At 40.8% G+C, this 25,402-nt stretch overlaps 1 protein-coding gene across 1 annotated transcript in view; it reads right to left on the reverse strand.

The window, feature by feature from the left end:
- Limch1 (LIM and calponin homology domains 1) overlaps positions 1-25,402 on the reverse strand; it is a 292,070-nt gene that overhangs the window by 165,094 nt on the left and 101,574 nt on the right. The window contains exon 2 of the mRNA XM_090343161.1: positions 22,961-23,031. Within this exon, the coding sequence (XP_090199287.1) occupies positions 22,961-23,031 (71 nt within the window). The remainder of the gene's footprint in view (positions 1-22,960; positions 23,032-25,402) is intronic.

Raw genomic sequence — 25,402 nt, forward strand, 5'->3', positions numbered from 1 at the left:
TTTTGAACTCAAGTATGCCATCAATTTAACCTTGACCATAAGCTTGCTGCAGATAGCATTTTTAAAGATTTTTTTAGAGTTGCTTTGATAAAACCAGGAAAATTAGCATATGCTTGAGGTCAAGAAAAACTGACTGAACGATGGGAGAAGATTGAAACACGAACCACAGAGGAATTTCAAATGAACAGCATACTGATGGAATGTAAATTGTCAGTCATTAATATCTACCAAGTGTTTGTGGTGTGCTATGAATATCCAAAATGAGTTATGGGTGAGCCACACTAGTGAATACTTAGGAAGACATCAATAGGTACTTTGAAGAGTCTTTAATAAACTTCCAAGTCTAGGCAGGTGGGCCTAAGCCTATCAATGCTGCCTCTGCAGTTCCTGGGACCAAGATGGCTCACCAAACTCATCCAATTACTATTCACAGTAAGGCTATATTTCCCAGTCTCCTCCGTGAAACAGAATATAGTTCACGGAAAATAGGCAGAAATTTAGTTGTGTGTGTGTGTGTGTGTGTGTGTGTGCGCGTGCGTGCGTGTGTGTGCATGAGTGCGTGCTTAAATGTGATATATGTGCTTATATGTGATATGTGTGTGTCAGGCCCTGACCCTAAAAATCTCTCCCAACCAATTCTTCATTTTCTGTCCAGCCCACAAACTGGTTAGACACTGACACCTAGAAAGTCCTTGAAAATCATGAGTACCAGATTGAGGAGATTAGATAGCATCTCTGAATCACCACTTGGCACAGAGTCATATTCAATCTTCTCTGCTGCCACACTTAAGTTATACAAGTGTGGAAATACATTTCTATTGCAATGACCCATTGAGATTGGGGGGAAATGGGGGAAGGGAGCTCTTAGTTATAGAACCAAATACTATCTGAACTCTCACAGCTATCCAAGAAGCCTTTATCAATTTAAAAAAAAAAGAAGAATCCCACCTCAGCACCCTGTCTCCAAAAACAAACAAACAAAAATCCTAGCTCCAAATATAAAACTGAATAACCTGGGCACATCTTTTCTAGATCTTGTAAGAATGAGAGCAGAAAGCAGAGGTAAAATTTGGAGGCTTGTTAACAAATGTACTCCTTGGTAGCATAAGCACTCCTGGGTGCTTTTACCTAGTAATCAAACTCCTTCATTCTCACTGTTTCTCACTCAAGAAGAAATACTATTACTTCTGTTGTTTATATCAAAAATGCCAACACTAATTAAATAATCTATAAGCACCAAAGGGAGCAAAAGGCATTTATCTCTCTGAAGACCTGGGAGTCTTTCTGCTCAGCTTTCAGTCTCTACCACTGTCTGACCCTTGCCTGACTACTCCTGCTCTCTGGAAATTACAGATTGTGAGAATCAGAAGATGCTTAAAAATCAAAGAAAACAAGAAATGATCATTCATGCCTGAGGCCAGAGCTTCAAGTGTGAGACCTAGCAATACAAACAGATCACTAGATAGAAGCAGAACGTTTTCTTTTCTTCCTCTTTGCATATCAACAAAGCATCTTCTGCTCCTACTCTCTTCCATCTCCCTGTCCTGCCCAAGCGCCCACACTGTCTACTACTAAAGGCTGCCTTGGGTCAACCTCCTTCCCTCTCCAATGATTTCCAGGTTCCCAGGGGCCACAGGATGCACTCCAAATGCTTTTACCTAGTAATCAAACCCCTGCACCCCCAAAAGGTCTTTCTTATCATGTCTCCCTCTCAAGGGTCCCCTTGCTTTTATAAGCTACAAGACTAAAATGACATGTGTGACCAATAAACTGAGAAAGCTGGCAATATGATCAGATCTTAGCACAACCAAATGAAGTTCAGACTATAGTTATTGTGACACCGGCAATGATACACATAATCACCATTGTGCTAGGCAATAATTAGAGATAAGTTATTGTAATTAGCATTTCTTTTGCACAGCTAACTCTCAGTTCTTGCTAGGTTTACAATCAAGACGATGGAAGTTTGGAAAGGGAATGGTGGTAACACAGCTCTAAAAGCTCTGTGCCCAGTCTTGGGTCAGATAGCCAGCCTGTTCTTAGCCCCCAACTCCCTTTAGCAAGGAGTTTTGAGAAGTTGTACAAGAGATCCAGAACTGGACCCAGACACCTGTGTCTAATGCCTGTAATCCAGGTTTTAGGAGGCTGAAATCTGAGAATCCTGATTCAAAACCAGCCTGGGCAGACCCATGTCCAAGACTTTTATGTCCAATTAACCAGCAAAACTCCAAAACTGGAGGTATAGCTCAAATGGTAGCACATTGGCCATGATCAAAAGAACTAGGCAAGAAAAAAAGCCCTAAGTTAAAATCCCAGTAGTGGTACCAAAAAGGAGGAGGAAAAGGAGAAAGAAGAAGGGGAAGAGGAGGAAGAGGAGGAGGGGGAGGAGGAAGAGGAAGAAGAAAAGAGGTGCACAGTTGACTGGCATCCACAAAATTCCAGGAGTGGAAGAAGTCCCTAAAGTCATTAGGTTTGAGCCAGGTTCATGCCTGTAATCCTAACTACTCAGGAGGCTGTGATCTGATGACCACGGTTCAAAGCCAGCCCAGACACTAAAGTACGTGAGACTCTAATCTCTAATTAATCACTAGAAAACAACAAGTGGGGCTGTGGCTTAAGGGGTAGAATGGTAGCCTTGAGCTGAAGAGCTCAGGGACAACACCCAGGCCCAGAGTTCAAGCCCCATGACCAACAACAACAACAAAAAAAGCATTAGGATCAAGGCAGGCATGGGTGGCTCATGTCTATAATCCTAGCTACTCAGGAGGCTGAGATCAGAAGATCGTGGTTCAAAGCCAGCCTGGACATAAAAGTCTGTGAGACTCATCACTAATTTACCACCAGAAAGCAGCAAGTGGTGCTATAGTTCAAGTGGTAGAGCACTAGCTTCGAGCTGAAGAGTTCAGGGTCAGTGCCTAAGTCCAGAAACCCAGAGTTCAAGCCCCACTACTGACAAAACAAAACAAAACAACAACAAAAAAGACATTAGGTTCAAATCAATTCTGTAGCTCACTAGTCAAGTTACTTGAACAGTCAACATCTAGGAGCCTCAGTTTCCCTATTCTGAACAGGGACCAACCCCCCCCCCACCTATTGGTCATAATCTAAAAATATGGGCAAGATAACACATGTAATATACTTGGCATGGGTCTGCCTAGCATCATTTCCTCCAAGAAGGTTCCCACCCTGCTCTCCCACAGGTAGAAGTCTGATGTGTCAACCATTGGCTCCTCCCAAGCATCCGGCCTGGGCTAGGGCTCAGCTGGGAAAGATGAAAGAATAGAATAAGAAATGAGATCACTTTTACTCCAACATAGGCGTTGTCTCTGGACCAGAGAAAGAAAAGAGAAAAGTTGACACTGGGGAGGAAGGAAGGGAGGATGCTCACAGAGGGACGGCAGTGTGGAGACCCAAGTACAAACAGCTATGCTGTAGCTGTTCCCACAGCTAGTGCTGGCCTTGTTTTAAGCCAAAGTCTCCTCACCTCGTCTGCAGGTCTCAGGATGATAGGGGTGAGTTCGGGGCTGCAAAAGCCCTTAACTGTCCTGGAAAGGGTAGGTCTGCTCTAAAGTGTCTGATAGAATTACTTCATATTCATTCTCATGCCATTTTTTTTTTGGCCAGTCCTGGAGCTTGAACTCAGGGCCTGAGCACTGTCCTTGGATACTTTTGCTCACAGTTAGTGCTCTGCCATTTGAGCTACTGCGCCACTTTCGGCTTTTTCTGAGTATGTGGTACTGGGGAATAGAACCTTGGGCTTCATGCATGCTAGGCGAGCCCTCTACCTAATGTACTATGTGAAATTATCTTTCTCTTTTTTTCTCCCTTTAATGGTTAATCTCTTGTGGTTACTCTATCTGACTTTGTTACTTGTATATTGTATATATGTTTATTTGTTTAATTGAAATAGGGAAGGGAAGGAAAAAAAACAAGATGATTGGAAGGGGGTGGGGAGAGGGAAAGGGGGACAAAAACATGAGAACTAATGTACCCACTACCTGACAAATATAACTGTAATCCTTATATATTACCCTGATAATAAAACAAAAAAAATCCAGCTTAAATGCTACCTCCTCACTGGGCCATTCCTCTCTCCAAATTCTTATACTTCTAACAGAAACCACAGAAATTGCCCATGTGTCTTATCAAGCAAAGATTTCCTCATCTCTGTAACCCTAGGACTAGTATAAGAACCAGGAGTTCCTGGAAAGGGCTCAATTTCTGTTTGCTGATGAGTGATGAGTGCTGATGAGTAAATTATGAACTACAAAGTATGGGGAAAGCCCAAAATACTAACTTTCAAGACTATAATAAGCTAGATTCCTGAACAATATTACAAGCTTTGTTGATGATCACATCAGGATCATTCTCCAAAGACCAAGAGCTAAAGCTGAGTTCATGCACACACTTCTTGGAAGGATCCAATGATAGGGTTCTAGTTCTTTACCACCAGTGCTATTTCATGAATAATGAAGGGATAGGATCACTAGAGCTATCTGTTGTCCTCTCTCCAGGGGAGAGTGGGACCCAGTGGGCCCCAGAGGCAATAGAGTCTCTGGATTCTTCCTTTTAATTTTTGCCAGTCCTGGGGCTTGAGCTCAGGGCCTGAGCACTGACTGTGGGCTTTCTCAAGGCTGGAACTCTACCACTTGAGCCACAGCACCATGTCTGGCTTTTTTCTTTTTTTTTTCTATGTATGTGGTACCGAGGAATCGAACCCGGGCCTTCATGCATGCTAGGCAAGCACTTTAACCATTAGGCCAAACTCCCGGCCCTGTCTGGCTTTTTTCTATGTATGTGGTACCGAGGAATCAAACCCAGGTCTTCGTGCACTCTACCACTAGGCCAAACTCCTGGATTCTTCCTTTTTAATATACCATGAGATCTATACCTATGAGGAAGGGAGTAGGGACCCCATATAACCACCTCCCCCAGTGGCAGCTCATGGCCTTTCTACATCATAGGGTATGCAGCAGAGATGTAAAGTATGGTTTTATTTGGAAGAATGAAGAATGTGATTCTGAGACAAGAGGCTCTGGCCGAGGAGGACTTGAACTTGCAGGTGAAGCCTTGTCCCCTGCAGTCTGCAAGGAGTTGTCATTCCATGTATCTAAGCTATTTTGAAGAACTTTCTATTGAGACTCTTCATTCATTTTTTAAAATGGATTGTTTTGTGTTGTGACTGCCATCGGTATATAAGCACTCTTTATATATTCTGTGTATACATCCCTGATCAGGCATATGATTTGTAGTTTTTGCTATATTATATGGTCATTTTTATGTTAATCTAGGCACAATGGTGCATGCCTATGATCCTGGAAATCAAGGCTGAGGGAGGAGGAACATGAGTTCAAGGCCAACCTAGGATACATACACAAAATTTTGGTAGAGTGTTATTTGCCTGTGCTTTTTAAAAATAATCACTTGTCGTTTTTATTTTTGGTACAAAAAACTAATCTAAAAGTTCATTCCTACATTTTATTATAAGAGTTTTATAGTTTTAGCTCTTACATTTAAGTCTATAAGTTAATATAGCATAGTTGACTCAGATGGCTGAATCAGTGGTACAGTTGGGGTCTGAAGTATTCCCAAAAGCTCAGATGTTAAAGGCGTAGTGTCCAGCTTGCTGCCATGGGAAGGGGGTAGAACCATGAGGAGAGAAGGCCTTGTGTAAGGATCTTCTTGTTATTGGGACTATGTTCTGAGGAAAATATTGGATAACGGGACCTAGCCCTTCCTTTTCCTTTCTGTATGACTTCCAACTACAATGAGATGAATATACTTCTTCCACCATGATACCCATTTTTTATTTGAGTTTGGGCCTTGATAAAGTCTCATAAACAACAGGGCCAATTAATAATAGACTGAACCTTTAAAAAAAAGTATAAGCCAAAAACTTTACTGGTTTTTTGGGGGGATAAGGGGGCTAGTCTTTTTTTTGTATTTTATTGTATACAATAATGTATAGAGGGGTTACAGTGACATTCATCAGGTAATGGGTACATTACTTCTTGAACTTTAATACCCCTTCTCATGTTTTTTGTCCCCCTTTCCCTCCCCCTACCTTCTTCCAGTCACCTTATTTTTCCCTTCCCTTCCCTATTTCAAATAAACAAATAAGCATATATACAGTATAACACGTAACAAAGTCAGATACAGTAACCACATGTGATTAACTCTTAAGGGGAAGAAAGAGAAAAGAAATAATGTCACATAGTACATTAAGAACAACAATCACAAAGATAAACGTCTTGTTTCCCTATCCTAGAGTTCATTTCGTTTAGTCTCATCCTATATGGCCATATGTACATAGCTTTTGATCTATTGTGATCCTCTGTTAGGAGAATCCTAGATGTGTACTAATTATTATAAATGAGGGAAACCATGGAGCCTATGCTCCTTTGGGACTGACCTACTTAACTTAATATGATTTTTTCCGGGTCTTGCCATTTCTTTATGAATGGGGTGATATCATTCTTTCTGATGGCAGCATAGAATTCCATTGTGTATATGTACATCTCGATCCATTCATCTACTGAGGAGCCTCTAGGTTGGTCATGGTAAATAATGCTGCAGTGAACAGTGTTGTGCTAGTGGCTTTAGTATGTTCTTGTTTTTGAACATCTGGGTAAATGCCAAGGAATGGAATTGCTGGGTCATAGGGGAGCTCTATGTTTAATCTTTTGAGGAATCGCCACACTGATTTCAACAGTATAGTAGCGATCCCTCCTGACCACATCCTGCCAGCATTTGTTATTTGATTTCTTGATGACAGTCATTCTAACTGGAGTGAGGTGAAATCTGAAAGTTGTTTGATTTGCATTTCTTGTATTGCCAGAGATGTTGAGCATTTCTTCATGTGTCTATAGGCTGCTTTACTGTTTTTAAGTTGATTATTTCAGGCACTCTTGTTATAGTACCTAAAAGTTTATAGATAGCCAGCAATGCTATTTCAAGGACATATAATCTAAGTGAAAAATAGTTAAAACATAAGACCTTATGAATAGTCTCATAAATGGGACAAATAAAGCCTGGTTTACACAGAGCCCAAGGCCTTTCAAAAAAGAAACAAGAGAAAGAGCACTGGAAATTGGGGTTGCCATCTTCACACACGAGTATGTGTGGCAATCACAGCCATTGTGCCCAGCAAATAATTGCAAGTTGTAGCAATGGAAAACAGCCTAATGAAAAAAAAGGTGCCTGTTGTATCTGTGTTCAAGACTAAGGGAGATGTAAATGGATGGGGAAGAGAGCATCTCATGCTGCTGGAATGGAGTGCAGCAATGGTGAGGAATAAGAACACTAGGTCATCTTCTGAGGCCAGGCACAGAGACAGCACAAACAAGCCAACAGAAACATGGCATCCAGTCAGTGAGGGACATAAGGTGCCCAGTAAAGGGATTTCAATCACATCCTGTTTTGTGGGATAGAGAAAGAAACATGAGGTAGCCATGTTTGGGGATGCTAGCCTTCCAGCACAACCCACAGCAGCTAAGAAAAGGAGGCATTGCATGTCTGATCACTCAGACATGAAGGCTTAACTTGTTCTCATTCTTTCTTTCTTCCTCATGATATAATGAAGGCTATTTCTGCACAGTTACCTTTAAAGGGAAATCTCTTAAAACCCAGGCGCTTGGTAGGCTGTTTAAGAGAGTGCCATGTCCTGGGGGTTAGCTGAGGAAATGCTGAGAAGGGTAGAGGTGGGAATTTCATATTTTCCTTCCATTGTGGGAAGCCAGCCCACCCACCCTGCTGGCCCAAGAGAGGCAATCAAAAAAATAAATTATTAAGGAAATACAATTAGGGAATGACTAAATCCTCTTAAGCCCAAGCAAAACCTAATCTAGCATGTAACCCCTGCCCCAGGCAGGCAATGGAGTAAGCCAGTTTCCTCCCTATCATCCAAGTGGACCATATTTAAGTCTGCTATTGAACATTATTATAAAGTCAATTGATCATTTTAAGCGTGTTCAGGAGGAGGGAAATTAAGTGGGGATTTAAGTCAGGCCAAGTCTCGTATTTATTAAGGCGAACAATGGTAGGAAAGAGGAAACCACCACATTTTGGAGAAATTGGTTCCTGAATGATTGCTACACTAAAATAAATGTCAAGCATACTTTGGGAAGCATTACCACAAGCTTTCTAAATGGTCTACTGGGTCTGGGACAGGTAAAACTCTATACTAAGAGAAGTGAAGTTGAGATTCGGATTGCCTCATTTTAAATGGACAGAATAGTAACAAAGATGGAGGGGTTTGAGAATGTTCCAAGTGTAAGATACTCATAAGAACTCCCTGTAATTGATGCAGACAGTACACACTGAATGGGAACAGTCACCCGCACTGTGCTAAGAGTCCCTCTTTTGAGGACGAACCAAAGGCTATTTATTTGGCGAGGACTGAAGATACATGCTGGCAATCCCACACAAGGGCCTTCCACAATCCCCATATGTTTGCCTCTTTCCCAACAGAAGGTTGTTGGGGACCACCTAAGCGAAGCCAGTCTTCAAACAAAAAATCAGCTTTTCATTGGAGACATTTTCAAAAGTGTAGGGGGGAGGGGCAGGGAAAGAGTGAGTAAAAAATGTCCTCACTTGAACTTAAAGGTTTAATGAGTTTTGGTGCCAGAGAAGCTGGAGCCAGACCAAGTCAGCAGGGCCAACTGTGATTTGGCAGAAAGACAAGGGAGAAACCTACAGAAAAGGCCTATCGAATTGTCCCCAGCCTGCTAAAAGCCAAAATCAGGAACAGAATAAAAGGACCCAAGTGTTGAGATTTGAGTGAGAATCTGGGTTGGAGAAATGCTATACACAAGAGAGCTTAACAATTTCTCCCAGCTTTAGCACCTCCGGTCTCTATCCTAGTCATCTACAAAGACCCAGGTTGCTCAGCAACCAGGGGTACATAAAAATTATGCAAGAGATGAGCTGTGAGCACGGCACAAAGCCAGTGATGATCGGAAGGCCATGGCTGAGCGGACTACATATCTCGTTAGCACAAGAGTCTCAGTACCTGGGATTCCAAGGGATGGCTCATCTGGTTAGCGGTCCCTTCCATTCTCAACACTGCCGTGGTGACAGCAAGCTATGTGGCCACACTCCTTACAATAACCCATTTCTTTTTCAACAAGTCAGGGGAATTTTGCATATAGACTTCATGTTAGGTAAAGTCTCTAACAATGTAGCTGATTAAGAGGATACAAATGTATTAGCCAGACCTGACAAATTTTGGAAGACTCTCTCTCCTTCCTAATATACTCTTTAAGGCCCTTAGACACCTTTATCCTAGCTCATGGCTTTACCAACAATGCTCAATGGTCACTCAAACTTCCACACTGAATGAGTGAACCCATCATTTCCCCCACCTCACCTCCACATTAGCATCCTCCACAGCCACAGTCTCTTCATCTGAAACCTGACTTGCCCAAACTGAAACGCTGACTTCTCTCCACAAACAGGGGCAGCTTATCAATGATAAGCTCATCACTGATGGAAATACTGAAGCTGTATCACAGTCTTCCATTCATCAATACGCTTTGGTTTCTTCAAAATTCTCATTTTTCTTGCCTTGAGGACCAAACTCCAAATCCTTACATGACTTAAGAAGCTTTCTTGTCCTCCTTTCCCACTCCTCTGCACAGATCCTGATGGCATAGCTCATTTTCCGTGGTTTAGTCCAACAGGTCTACTGGCAATTCCTCCACTTCACACAGCTTCTTCCTGCTTAGGATTTCAAGCATGGTAGTCGTTCAGCATAGCACATGTCTCCTTTCAGCCGTCTCTCTCCCAGTAAAAGGAAAGAATTTCTACTCTTAATTCAGGCCCTCAGCTGAATTCTAATTTCTCAAGAGAAGCTGATTTTTATAACTTGCACAGTCAGGATTCTGAGTTTGGATCCTGATCATTCTTCCTCATTATAGTATACAATCTTATTTATTTATTTAAATTTATTTATTGCCAGTCCTGATTCTTGAATTCAGGGCCTGGGCACTGTCCCTGAGTGGTTTTGCTCAAGGCTAGCACTCTACCACTTGAGCCATGGCGCTACTTCCTTTTTTTTCTGTTTATGTGATACTGAGGCATGGAACCTAGGGCTTCATACTTTCTAGGCAAGCATTCATTCCCCACCCAAGTGTACAGTCTTTATAGTGACTAGCCATACTTAAGGGGGTTCTAGGTCAGCTAGTGAGTAAAGCAAGACAAGCCACATTGCTTTTCTCTTTATTTGCCAGAGAGTTCTCATTTCTATTGCCAAATCTCCCTCCTCCATCCACTCTCTACCCCTGCTCACCTTCCCCCATGTATGATTCTATGCTCTTGGGAGCATACAAGCTACTGACTACAAGCTCTGAACCCAGTTGAGTGCTGATGGCTTTTATCTATAATTGTAGCTACCTAGGAGGCTGAGATCTGAGAATCAAGGGTCAAAGCCACCCTGGACCACAAAGTCTGAGACTCTTACCTTGAGTAACCTGAAAAAAGTCAGAAACAGAGGTGTAGTTCAAATAGTAGAGTACCAGCCTCAAGTGAAAAAGCCAAGTAGGAGTAAAAGGCTCTGAGCCCCAGTACATACCCCCCCCTCTCTGTGTGTGTGTGTGTGTGTGTGTGTGTGTGTGTGTGTATATTAAATACCCCTAGGTGACAGGAATATCCTTTTTTCTACTAGGGTAAGCCTTGGATACCTAGATGGAGGTCAATCACCAGGGAAACAAAGCTTGATTTGAATTTGACACTTTGAGACAAACCAAGAAAAGACGAGGGATTAGAAAAGGAATGAAGAAAGCGTCCGTAAAAATTTGTGAGCTATAGGGTTCAGAGACATTTGATTTGCTGAGTACAAAGGTGCTAGGCAGACAGCCCAACAGTTCCACAGAAGCTTGCCCTATCCCCAATGCCCTTGTATTGCTTCTACTTGGCGCTTAATCCATAACCTCTACAATAAACAACTTTCTGAGTTCTGTGGGAAAATCTAACAATTGATCAAACCCAAAAAAAGAGATCATGAAAGCCAACAATTTGTAGTCAAACTGGATAGAAGTTGTAGGTAACCAGGGAGCTTTTTCTTGCCATTGGCATCTGAAGTGGGGTACAGTTGGTAGAAATAAGTTCTAGGTCTGTAGGGCCTGTAGTTATTCTGGGTAGTATCAAGATTGAGTTATGCTACAGCATACTCCACTGATATTAAAGAATTTGTTCATATCTGGGGGAAGGCACATCTTTTTGGTGACCAGAAGTGTTTTGAGGACATACAGAAGGGAAAAGGAGTTTTGATTTTCCTATAAAAGTGATTTTTCTCTTTCCTTTGGCCTGTTTTTTTCCACCCCATAAAACCTCTTCCTATAACTGTTTCCCAAACCACAATCTCTCCCTGGTTAACTTCTGATGTAAGTCTTGGGGATTCAATCTTGTTCATTTTTGCATTTCTTCATATACTGGCTTACACTGTAACTTCACTATATTTGATGTGTGTTCAACCCCCAAGGACATTTTATAATGTTGGAAGGCTATGTCTTATATTCCCCCCTTTTTATAGCCCTTGGTGTCTAATTTAGTGCTGTGCTGACATGGACAGTATCCAACAAGTTCTGTATAGGATCAGATATCGTGAAGCAGAGCTATCCTACTGATTCCCAGCCCATCCTACAGACGAGGCTATGTCTTTACACACCACAGCTCATGCTGAAATCATGACAAGAATCCAAGACAAGCCCTCCTTCTCAGAACAAGCAGCTCATTTATCAGTGATGATATAAACAAGTGTTGGCCAACTGATCTCTTATCTTCAGAAAATTATTTCAACAACATAAGAACTGAGAGCAAAAAAATCCACTAAGACATTCTTTATTGGTCACTTATTTGTAGACTGACTGACTCAAGCCTGGCATTCCGTGAAAATATGTCTGCAAAATGAAGGCCAGAAGTTGAACTCTGATTCCCAGGAAGACAGAACACAAGGACGGAGGATCTTATGCCTCACCCTTTCGTTCCTGATCTTCAAAGATAAGTTCATTTTTTAAATACAAAATTTCTCTCTTACTCTCTCTTTTTCTCTTTGAGACACACAGAGAGATAGACAGAGTGATGAAAGGCAGACAAAAATGAGAGTCTGGAGAGCCAGAGAGAGAAGAGAGACAGAGACTGAGAGAGACAGAGAGAAGAAAGAGACAAAGACGGAGAGACAGAGATCGAGAAGAGACCAAGACTGAGAGAGGTATAGACAGAGAAGAAAGGGATGAAGAGTGATAGAGATGATGAGACAGGACAACAATGACCTACATGGGGCAAAAGTAGAAGGTCACTGCTGATGTTAAGGAGGCTTAGCAGATGCCTCAACTATGTCTCCATTTATTGAACAAGTATTTATAATGAATTTTATTTCTAGATATTGTTTATAGTGTATGACGTGTCAAGCTACTGCTCAATAAGAAAAATACAAAGATACATCAAAGGGCCATCCACTAGATCCTTACCTCCTACAGGAAGCAGGCATGGACAGAGTTCTGTCACTTAGCTTGGGGACAAGTACTTAGGTGCTACACAGGAACCCACTAACTCTGTCTAGAGAGTTCAAAAGCAGCTTCCCAGAGGCAGAAACCACAGCAGACTACAAAGGGCAGGAGGAAATGACATCAGCTCAGAGGTCAAGGTTACTGTTTGCAAAACAATCACTCTGGGCTCCAAGGTCTGCCAGCCAAAGTTCATTATTCACAGATGATCGAGTTTGTAAGGGACTCAAATGGCTTGCCCAGTTTTTGATCACAAGCGAGACCAGAGAAGCTAGAAAGTAAACTACAAACTCCTTCATCCTGTGGCTTGTTGGCAGCCTGAGGGACAGAGGCGACATGTACACAATGACACAGAATGGCACTAACTATGTCATAGTCATAATTGACTTCTGGCCTCTATCCAGTGACAATAATGAGAACAGCTAGTGACGCTGAGTGCCAAGCAAACAGCAGACATGACACAAAGCCAAGCGCTCTCAGCATTCTTACCCAGCTCTCTGGGGGAACACATGATGCAGCACAGACCCCATTACATAGATGAAGGGAGAAAAGTTAAAATCGAGTTGCCTACTGTGTTCCTAGTACTAAGAAACCATAGCAGAATTCTTATCTCTTCTTACAAATGAGTCATTTAGGTCTCGGGGAAGTCAAGTTACTTGACTCAGGATGGGCAGGAGGCAAACCTAAGATCTACATAATCTATTAGGTTAAATGGAAATCACATTATTAATAAATAAATAGACCATATAACTTTTTGTCAGATAGCATAATAATGTTATAGGATAAAATATAAGGCTTCCAAAATCTATTCACTTTCTTATCAAAGGGCTTGTGTTTTCTTACCAAAGGGCATGCATTGCCTTTTGTTAAATATGTATTCTTGGGGAGGGAGGGACAGAGGAAAAAGGAGAGGGGGGGAGGAAAGAAGGAAGAAGAAGGAGAAGAAGGAGGAGGAGGGGGAAGAAGAAGAGGAAGAGAAGGGAGAGGGAGGAGGAAAAGGAGAATGAGGGAGGAAGAGGGGGAGGAGGAGAGAAGGAAGGAAGGAAAAGAAAGAGAGGGAGAATGCTCTTGGATTGGAAGAATTAACATTGTGAAAATGACAATCTTGCCAAGGACTATCTACAAATTCAATGCAATACCCATCAACATCCCAATGTCATTCTTTAAAAGAAATAGAAGAGATGGGGCTGGGAGTTTGGCCTAGTGGTTAAAGTGCTTGCCTAGCATGCACAAAGACCCGGGTTCGATTCCTTGGTACCACATACATACAAAAAAGCCGGAAGTGGTGCTGAGGCTCAAGTGGTAGAGCTCTAGCCTTGAGAAAGTCCAAGGACAGTGCTCAGGCCCTGAGCTCAAGCCCATGACTGGCAAAAAAAAAAAAAGAAAAGAAAAGAAATAGAAGAGGCAATCCAAAATTCATTTGGAATAATAAAAGACCCTGTATAGCAAAAACAAATCTTAGCAGAAAGAACAGCACAGGAGGAATTTCAATACCAAACTTTAGACTCTATTACATAGCTATGGTGACCCAAACAGCTTGGTATTGGCACAAGAATAGGCCTGAAGACCAATGGAATAGAACTGAGGACCCAGATATTAACCCACAGACCTATGGCCACCCAATCTTTGATAAGGGAGCCAAAAAAATACAATGGAAGAAAGATAGCCTCTTCAACAAGTGGTGCTGGCAGAAATGGTTAATAAGCACCTACAGAAAACTAAAGTTGGACCCTTCTTTGTAACCCTGCACCAGGGTTAACTCCAAATGGATCAAAGACCTGAAGGTAAAAGCACATACACTGAAAACTTTACAAGAAGGAATAGGAGATACATTAGGTCTCCTTGGCACAGGTGGAAACTTTCTTAATAAGGACCCAGAAACACAACAAATCAGAGAAAGTCTGGATAAATGGGACTACATTAAACTGCAGAGCTTCTGTATGGCAAAAGACATAGCTAGCAAACTAACTAGAAAGCCTACAGAGTGGGAGAAAGTCTTCATTAACCATACAATGGACAAAGGCCTCATATCTAAAATATATCAACAGCTAAAAAAATTGAATCACTCCAAAACCAATCTCCAAAGAAACAACCATCCCATTAAAAGATGGGCCAAAGACCTAAAGAGAGTCTTCTCTGAAGAAGAAATAAGAATGGCCTATAGACACATGAAGAAATGCTCAACATCTCTGGCCATAAAAGAAATGCAAATCAAAACAACTCTAAGATTCCACCTCACTCCAGTTAGAATGGCCAGGATCAGGAAAACTAATAACAACAGATGCTGGAGAGGATGTGGCCAGGAGGGATCACTACTACACTGTTGGTGGGAGTGCAAACTCGTTCAACCACTATGGAAAGCAGTATGGCGGTTCCTCAAAAGACTAAACATAGAGCTCCCCTATGACCCAGCTATTCCACTACTTGGCATTTACTCACTCATCCAGAAACAAGGACATACTAAATCCACCAGCACGCCGACGTTCACTGCAGCACTATTTACCATAGCAAAGATATGGAACCAACCCAGACGCCCCTCAGTTGATGAGTGGATCAATAAGATGTGGTATTTATACACAATGGAATTCTATGCTGCTGTCAAAAAGAATGACATCGCCCCATTTGTAAGGAAATGGAAAGACTTAGAAAAAAATCATATTAAGTGAAGTAAGCCAGACTCAAAAGAACATAGTCTCAATGGTTTCCCTCATTTGTCATAATCAGTAGAAACCTTGGGCTCTCCTACAAGAGATTTACAATACAACAAAACCTAGATATATAAGGCCATATAGTATGACACTAAATGAAAGGACCTTCAGGATATATAATGAATGATTATTGTCCTTAATGTACTATGTTATCTCTCATCTCTTTTGCTCTCCCTTGGTTATCTCATATTGCTACAGTATTTCACCTTGTTATCTGATATATTGTATATATGCTTATTTGGTTATTTGAAATCAGATAGGGAAGGGGGGAAAACAAGATGAGGAGTGGGAGTGGGGGGAGGGAAATGGGGACCAAGTCATAAGAAAGGGTATCAACGTTTGTGTAGTAATGCACCTTCTGTCTGGTGAATATAATGTAACCCTTCTATTACTTACAATAAAAATATATGAAAAAAAAGAAAGAAAGCGAGGAAGAGAGAGATGGAAGGATGGAAGGAGGGAGTGAAAGGATAAAAATCAAGCCAGAAAAAAGAAGAGCATATCTGAATGGAAGCAGGATAAGAAGCTGAGTATGGTAGCACAAGACTATAGTCCCAGTATTTCAGAAAGTTGAAGCAGAAGGACTGTGAGTAAAGAGAGATGTCTCCAAAACACCCAAATGATAACATCACCTTAAAAGAAAGAAAAGAAAGAGAAAAAGAAAAAAGCAGACGTACACTGATACTCAGCCTCACATTTGCCGGTGGACAATAGGAATATTATCCGCATGCTCAGTGGCAGGAATGTACTTAGAAGTCTGAATTTGGGTGGAACTGTCTAGAAACAACAATAAATTGTTCTTAGAATGTGGACAGCATTCTTCAGAAAACACAGGAACCCATCAGCTCAAATCCAACGGGGAGAGTCTAGAATGTTTACACAGCATCACAGGGGTGCCCTCGCCAGGGGCTCCCCTAATCCTCCTGGAAAACATGCTTAAGGGCAGTGTAGGAAATGCAGGACAAACACATGCCAGAGCAGCAAACATACATCCACATAATAAAAAAAAAAAAACATAAACAATGCAGGTCACCCAAATATTAAAAAGTCTTTGTAGACTTAACTTATGCCCATGTCTGTATTTTTTTCTCAAGGATTAAGGAAAAACACTGTGGCTATTAATAGTCCCTCTTATAGAGTTTCTATTCAAATCTCACTAGTGAAAACCCCAGAACTTAAGTTTGCAAAAGTAACCTGAGTCTTGGAAGCGCTTTCCCTAGGAGGTTTGCCCAATGGGATAACATGGGCAAATGTGCCCCGAACTTTGGCCAGCACAGACCACCCAACACTCCTACGGTAAGCACTGAGATAAATCAAGAACTGAAAGATGATAGACAATCCAAACATGAATGAACCACCCATACACACAAGCACAACAAAGGCTTGAAAATCCATTTTCTGTGGTGCTGACTTTAAAAGCACAATTTATAGAAACTCTATAATGTGGTTATAGTTGTAAAACAACTGCTGTTATCACTTACCTCATTCACTGCCTATAGAGGATTTTTTTAAGTTAAGAGGATCGTGAAACGCAGGAATGCGAATGGGTTATGGTATATTGAATACAAAGGATTCCATGGCTCCACAGAGATATTTCAACATTAAAAAAAAAGGAAGAAAAGCTGTTCTCCAAAGACACAAAATTGCCAGCTAACAAATGGAGATAAAACAAAATCAGAAAAATCACTATTTTGCTACACTAATACAACTGTTAATTGAGGAGGTATCCACAGTAGCTATTAGATCCATTAGTGACAGACTGGATGATATCGAGTAACTCCCATAGTTGAGATCCTCTTTCAGAGATCTCAGAGGGGAAAATACACATGAGGACAATGCACATGTTTAAAAGACATCAAGACAACCAGCTACCCTCATGACCACCAGCAATGCTTATGGCATGGTACTAGATGTACTGGATTCAGCCAAAACTGTCCCATCTGAATGGTGTGACGATGCATTTAGAACTCAAACTGGGACATTTCTAAGAAAAACAATTGCTCTGGAATTTTCGAAACTGTTCATGCCTACAAAAGACACAAAAGGACAAGGTAATTGTTCAAGTTTTACGGAGACTAAAGAAAAATGATAACCAAGTGCAATGTGTGATACTTGGTTGAGTCTGACATGTTTTAAAGGCAATAGGACAGTTTAGTAGAAGAGAAATGTGACAGAGAAAGCTAGCATGTGGCATAGATGAGTCATGAGCATCCTGGTACTTGAGCATATCTACCATCTTGGCCATCTTTCTCATTACAGAGCTTGCTTTTGCCTTGAACAGTGAGAATTAGTGGATTCTGATTGGTGGAGATCATTTCTGTTTCTTGCAAGGTTGTGATGTCAAATATTTGCTGCTGTAGCCAAGAGCATAGCCTAGTGGTAGAGTGCTAACCTAGTATGCACAAAGCCTTGGGTCTGACTCCTTGATAACACACACACAGAAAAAGCTCTGCTGGGTGCAGTGGCTCATGCCTGTAATCCTAGCTACTCAGGAGACTGAGATTTGAGGATCACGGTTCAAAGCCAGCTGGGGCACTAAAGTCCATGAAACTCTTATCTCCAATTAATCACCAGAAAATTGGAAGTGGCAAAGTGGTGCTGTGGCTCAAGGGGTAGAGCAGTAGCTTTGGGCTGAAGAGCTAGCTCAGTGACAGCACCCAGGCCAAGGTATAAGGAGGTAGCCTTGAGCTGGAAAGCTCAGGGACAGCACCCAGGCCCAGAGTTCAAGTCCCATGACCGACAGAGAGAGAGAAAAAAAAAAAGGCTGGAAGTGGTGATGTAGCTCAAGTGGTAAAGTGCTAGCCTTAAGCAAAAACTGTCCAAGGACAGTTTTTTGAACTCAGACCCTGAGTTCAAGTCCCAGGGCTGGCAAAAAAAATTGCTGCCCCATCCTTATTTCCTCACTCTTTTGTCCTTCACTTCTTACTCATTCTGGATCCAAATGTTGGACTGCAAGGGTTGCTCAACTGCTAACGTATCAGCTGTGAGCAAATAAACTAAGCAGGAGTACAAGGCCCTGGGTTTTTAAACCTCAGTACCTCAGAAAGAAAGCAAAAGAGGACAAAAGACATTACTAAGGACACTTAACTATGTACTGTGTATGTATAAGGCATTATTCTGCCATTATTAGAATGTCTTGAAAAGTTATATAGATGGATGTCCCTGTAGTTAGAAGACAGATTGTAGCATTTAGGAATTAAGTTTCATATTTGCATCCTACTTTCGACTAGTTTAGGAAAAAGAGATGCACATACATAAATAAATCAAGTAAAGCAAAATGGGGTTAGTTAGTACTAACTACGTGTATGAGGATATTATTACTGATAGGCTGGGTACAGCAAATGCAGTTAATCATTGGATTATTACTAAATGATTATATTTTGACAGTATCAGAGTTTGAATTCAGGGTCTAGCACTTGTTAGGCAGGCACTCTACCACATGACCCATGCTTTCACACTTTCATTGTATCATTTATATTGTTCTATAACTTTTCTTTTAAAGTTAACATTGTTCAAAGTAAAAGCCTAAGAGGCTGAAAAGAAATTCCAAGAGCAAAATTAAGTACAAAAAGTTATTTGCTTTCCTCACATAGCAACTTGCAGTGACCAAACTCAAATACTTAACAAGAATAAACAATTTACATCTAAGATTAATTCCATAGTCCTTTTAGGCTGGTCAAATTTCTCTGTAAAGAGCCAAATAATAAACATTGTAGGTTTCGTAAACTACATATGGGCTCAAGTTTCATTGACTTTCATTTATGATCCCTTCAAAATGTAAAATACACACACACACACACACACACACACACACACTTAGCAAGAAAATCAGTACAGTCAGAAGCTGGTGGCTCATGCCTGTAATCCTAGCTACTCAAGAGGCTGAGATCTAAGGATTTCAGTTCAAAGCCAGCCCAAGTAGGAAATCTGTGAGAATCTCATCTCCAATTAACCGAGAGAGAGAGAGAGAGAGAGAGAGAGAGAGAGAGAGAGAGAGAGAGAGAGAGAGAGAGAGAGAGAGAGAGAGAGAGAGAGGAGAGGATGTAGGAATGTGGCTTAAATGGTAAAGTGCCAGCTTTGAGTGAAAAATCTAAGGGACAGCATCCAGGCCTTGAGTTCAAGCTCCAGTACCGCCACAAAAAAATAAAAATAAAATAACTTGCCTCCCTCTGATCCAGATGAACTTCTACCAAGTTGTAGTTTAATGATGAAATCACAGTCAGGATACCCAGGCAGACAGCTGTATTTCTACATTATTCTGTGGCTCTCTGCACTAGGTACCAGAACTATACATATCATAGGCCACTTCACTCTAGGAACACTTTTTTTAGTGACTGATTATTCACAATCTTTTCTTTTTCATCTTGTGTCTTCAAAGACCCAGTGTGGTATTTGATTACTCTTTCTGACCTCATCACAGTCATGACACGTTTGTAGCTCCGTCACACTTTGATGCCAGACCTTTTATTAAATTCTCAGCAGAGAACTCACAGCATTCAAGCACTTAACTCTCCAAACTACCACTACTTGCCATTTGCAGAAAGGATGGAGGAATGGGAAGATGATGCGAGCAAAACATGTTTATTTTAATTTCAAGGAGCTCCCATGACCTTTATTTTATACTGATTGTTGCTTACTGTAAGTCACAGGTTTCTGCTGTAGTGACACCATTTAGGGTCATGTGTACAGAGCCATACAAAGTCACAGTGATGTTGATGCTATTGATTTTCCATCTTACACATGGCTGGCAGGTAGATTCGCATCTATTATTCTCTCTCCTGTCTCTCATCTTTGGTCCAGGTCTCTGCTCTCACTTGCCTTTATCTGGTTTGAACAGCTGTACTGAAACAAGGTGAAAAAACTCTATGTACTCTACTGGGCCTCCCCATTCTTTCTGCTCCCTGACTCCCTCACTCTCTGAGCCCACCAAGTTCTTCATGGTTACATTTTTCCAAATCCACCAGCCTCAACCAGTCCGTGCTACCTGAGATCAGGTTCTTCCCAAGATCTAGACCTTCTGACATTCATCTCTCTCTCCAACCCACCATCAGTCTCAGTTCTATTAACAGTGCAGTGGTAACTAGTTAAAGTTATAGAATAAAACTTCCTGAATTTAAATTTTTCTCTTTTTTGCCAGTCCTGGGCCTTGAACTCAGGGACTGGGCACTGTCCTTGGGCTTTCTCAAGGCCAGAGCTCTACCACTTCAGCCACAGAACCACTTCCAGCTTTTTTCTACGTATGTGGTACCGAGGAATCAAACCCAGGTCTCTGTGCATGCTAGGCAAGCACTCTATCACTAAACTCCCAGCCCTTAATTTTTCTTTTAAACTCATGACTTTGGCCAGGGAATTTAATCCTCATGCCTCAGTTTTTTTCCTCTATAAAATGGGTTTACCCATAGGTTTAGGCCACAAGGAAGCTTGAGACAGGCCCTCGACCCAGAGGATGATGTTCTACTCAGTGAGAACCAGGATGCCTGCAGACTAACAGACATTTAGGGTGACACTTTAGGGGGCCAAAGGACACGGGGTCTCAGTACATTACAACTAACATTGAGGCTAGAGCCAACTCATACAAAAACAGGAGAGTTTAGACAAAAGGAAAAAAATATTGGTGCTGTTCATGCATTTGCCAACACTGTATTTCTATCCCAACACTTACTGAGCTTCGATTCTGAAGAACAGGTATATATACGCAATAGAATTCAATGCTGCCATCAGAAAGAATAGCATCTCCCCATTTGTAAGCAAATGGATGGAAAGACTTGGAAAAAAATTATATTGAGTGAAGTAAGCCAGATCCAAAGAAACATGTGCTCTATGGTGTCCCTCATTGTAATACTTAATATGCATCTTAGATTTTCCAAGAGGAGGAATGCAATAGCTCAAAAACTATGTGCATATGGACATATAGGATGAAGGTAAGTGAAATGAACTCCAGGATAGGGAAACAAGAGATTTATCTTTGTGGTTGCTGTTTTAATGTCCTATGTAAAGTTATTTCTTTACTCTTTTTTCTTCCTTTTTTCTCTTTTTCTTCTCTTTTTTCCCTTATGGTTTATCCTCTGTTGTTGCTATATCTCACTTTGGCACCTGGTGTTTTGTATATACATTTATTTGTTTATTTGAATCAGGGAAGGGAAGGGAAAAAGAAGATGATGAGACAAAAGACAAAGGATCAACCAGTGTAACAGTGATATTTATAAGACAATATGTTGGAAATGAACTTTACAATTTGGGAGTGGGTTAGGGAGGGAAAGTGAGAAAAAAACATTGGAAGGGGTAACAATGTTCAAAGAAGTAATGTACTCACTACCATATGAATATAACTGTAACCCCTTTATATATCACCCTGATAATAAAATTTTTACAATAAAAATAAAATGGTAACCCTCAAAACAAATTTGGAAAAGTTTTCTTTGAACAACAAAGGACAATGAGAGGGAGGAAAAACAACGGTGAAGTGAACTATGAGGATTTTGCAATGTACACAACATTTATAAGGACTCTACAATCCTTGAAAAGCATCTTATCCATATTATCCTGGTGATGTTTACAGAAAGACTATAAAATATAGGACTGGGGACCAGGGTGGGGGTGGAAGACCTGGAGGTGTGGCTCAAGCGGTAGAACAACTGTTTGTGAAGTCATGAGTTCAAATCTCAGTACTACCGAAAATAGGGGCAGATGGAAAAGACTCAAAAAAGTTAACTGAAATTTCCTTCTTTTAAAAAAGAGATTAAATGATGTAAGGGATAAAGTAGGATTTAAATCTTTAGTTTTTAGGCCCTAGAATATGGGCTTTTCCATCAAACAATATTTTGAAAGTCTATGTGAGGCAGACGACATGCAGGTGACATGCTATAGTGAAAGAAAATAAAATGGAGTGGTAGCCAGGGATGTGAGATGCAGTGGAGGGCCTGAGAAAAGGTTTCCTTCCTGCCTTGCGTGTCCATCAGGTTATAGGTTGTGTGCACAAATATTTTTTAATACCCATCAGATTACACATCTAGAAGCAGCATTTCATTGTAGGTATGTTACATCCAAATCAAACAAAAATCAGTGCCTAAACCATAGGATCTATTTAAATAGATTCCAACTTTGAAGTCTGATTTGGGAGTTTATGTCAATATACATCTATCAGCATTAAGACTCTAGTTTATTTTGTGTCTAGAACCAGTTCTGAGAAAGCTTTTATTTCTGCTTCCACAGGCAGTCCTGGCAGCCTGGCTTCAAAATATGCCAATGAAACCCTACTGTCATCATCTCCATGGCCAATGACGCAAATGAAACACTCAGAATCCCTCTTACACTAGGTGGAGTGAGGAGCATGCCACCATGTTGACAAGATGCAGTGAGTACACACAGACACACTCTCTGGACACAAGCTGTGTATGTTTGGGATTCTAAAGGGGGGAAAGCTACTCCAATTAGGCCCACATCCTCAGAACTACCAGGACCCAAATACCTATATAGTCAAAGTTAATAGAAACTGAGTAGCCGCTACCAGATACTCCTACCAGACTTGTTTTACAATGGCCGGAGTCTTCAGCACTCTATATACCAAGCTACCCTCATCGACTTGTCTTTTCTGCCTCACCCAGCTGGTGTTTTCTTTTGTTAAGCTGTGTTTCTAAATGGTGAATAAATTAAAAATAAAACACTAAAAGTTGTACAGGCAAAGTGAGTGGTATTGAGGATGTTTCTGGGGTTAAAAAACAAACAAAACAGAATCTCAGTTATACTTACTCACAAAGAAGGATTCCATTTTCTAATCCTGTCCGAAAATCCTTATCACCAAAACTTCTGCCAGTTACTTGCTGGAAAAAAAATAAAAGAAAAAGAGAGCATAAAAATTCTGGTTTAATCAACAGGAACATTAACACTAAAATAAAAAAAATCAAGACCTTTGAAACTGGTAAGCATTCATAAGCATGGGGAAAATGCTGGCCTGAATTTTCTTCCCATGTGTACCTTTGCCTAATATAAGTTACAGTTTAATGTAGGCCATTTCTTTGGAGATTCTTTTTATCCTCTGTTGGGTAGAATTCAATACAAATAAATGGTCTTTAATGCCCAATTCAAAGTCAGAGACAGTCAAATTGGTTAAAAAGAGAAGACCTAACTATGTACTGCCTACCAATATGTACTTTTAAATATAAAGACACCAACAAGTTAAATAGAAACATGGGATGCAATGCTAGCATGAATTACAGAACACTGGAGTAATTGCATTAATACCAGAAAAAAAAATAGCCTATAATCCTAGCTATCCAGGAGGTTGAGATCTGAGGACTGTGGTTCAAAGCTAACCCAGGTAGTAAAGTCTATGAGATTCTTAATTTCCCATTAGTCACCAAAAGCCAAAAGTAGAGGAGTGGTTTAAGTAGTAGAGTGCTAGCTTTGAGACCCTGTACCAGCAGAGAAGAAAGAAGGGGCAGGGCAGAGGAAGAGGAAGAGTAAAGAAGGGGGAGGAGGCGGAGGAGGGGAAGGAGAAGAGGAGGGGTAAAAAGGGGAGGAGGAGGGGGAAGGAGAGGAGGAAAAAAAGTTCAGAACAGAGAACAATAACAGATAATGTTATTTCAGAATGAATGAAAAAGAGTTTAGCTGATCAGGAAAACATAGTAATTCTTAATATTAAAACATCTCAGCAAAAGATTCCAAATACACAAAGCAAACAAAACTTCAAAGAAGACACATTTACAATTACAGTCTGAAATTCCAATGCTTCTTCTTCAATACTTAGTAAAATATGTAAATAGAAAGTCTATTTGTAATTCCAGCTAATCAGAAGGCAGAGATCAGGAAGGTCATAGTTTGAAGCTAGCCCAGGTAAAAATTTATAACACCTCATTTCAACCAATAAAATCTTGGGCATGGAGGTATGTGCTTATCATCCAGGCTCCAAGAAAAATGTAAATAGGAGAATCATACAGCCTAGTCTGGACATAACCCAGCAAAAGCAAAGAGAGCAAAGAGTGTGATGCAAGTGATAAAGATCCTGCTACCAAGCATGAGTTCTTAAGTTCAAACCTCAGTATCACCAAAACAAACAACACACACACACACACACACACACACACACACACACACACATAGAAAACTGGAACAACATTTGAATTATCCTAATTGACACTTCTAGAATACTCCAACCCCCCTCTCCCAACAAGAGAACACCCATCTTTTTCAAGATCACAATGAGTGTTTATCAACATAGATAAAGTTCGGGGTCAGAAATCCAGTCTAAGCAAATTAGAATATTTTATAGAGGAAAAAGATGGTCAGATCAGAATGTTTGAAGGTAACTGAATAATGCTGGGGGAAATGAATAGTCCAAGGGGAAAAAGACAAATTACTGATTTCAGCCATGACAATGACATCATTATTATATGTTTTATCAGTATTGATAATATAAGGTAATTTTGTAAAAAAAAATGCCAATAAAGTAACCAACTTTAATTTGCTAAATTCCTTCCCCCCCACACACACACCCAAATCCATAATTTACTCAGCAAGTGACCAAGTAATATTCCCACAAAGAAATTGTCAGACTTGTTAAACTGTACCAAATAATTAAGGAAGACATAATTGAATTCCACGCTGTCTTCCAGAAAATTCAAAAGGAGAGAATAAGTAAGGTCTGGTGCATACCTATAACCCAGTCACTTAGCATGCTGATGTGGGCAAACTGAATACTCAAAGGCAGCCTGGACAATTTAGTGAGACTCTGTGTCAAATTTAAAAAGAAAAAAAAATTAAATGGCTATGGATGTAGCAATTAGGGATGTATGGGTTCAATCTCCAAACCTGCAACAGAATAGAGATAAAAATGAGAAGAAGAATAAGGAGGATGAGGAGGAGAAGGAGGCTGAAGAGGAAGAGGAGGAGAGGCTGAGGAGGAAGAGGAGGAGAGGATGAGGAGGAAGAGGAGGAAGAGGAAGAGGAGGAGGAAGAAGAGGAGGAGAAGGAGGAGGGGGAAGAAGAGGAGGAGGAAGGGGAAGAGAAGGAGGAGGGGAGGGATAAAAAAGAAATAATACTTTCCAATTCTCTCAATCAATTAAACCAGCATTATTTTGATATGAAAACTAAACAGATAGTTCATGACATATGTGCATGCACACATGCATACATACACATACACATTCACACAATACACTCAATACATACACTGATATGTTTCTTTATGGTGGG

The sequence above is a fragment of the Megascapheus bottae genome, chromosome 13 (genome assembly GCF_031878675.1).
Source record: "Megascapheus bottae isolate mThoBot1 chromosome 13, mThoBot2.hap1, whole genome shotgun sequence".
NCBI classification, from domain to species: domain Eukaryota; kingdom Metazoa; phylum Chordata; class Mammalia; order Rodentia; family Geomyidae; genus Megascapheus; species Megascapheus bottae.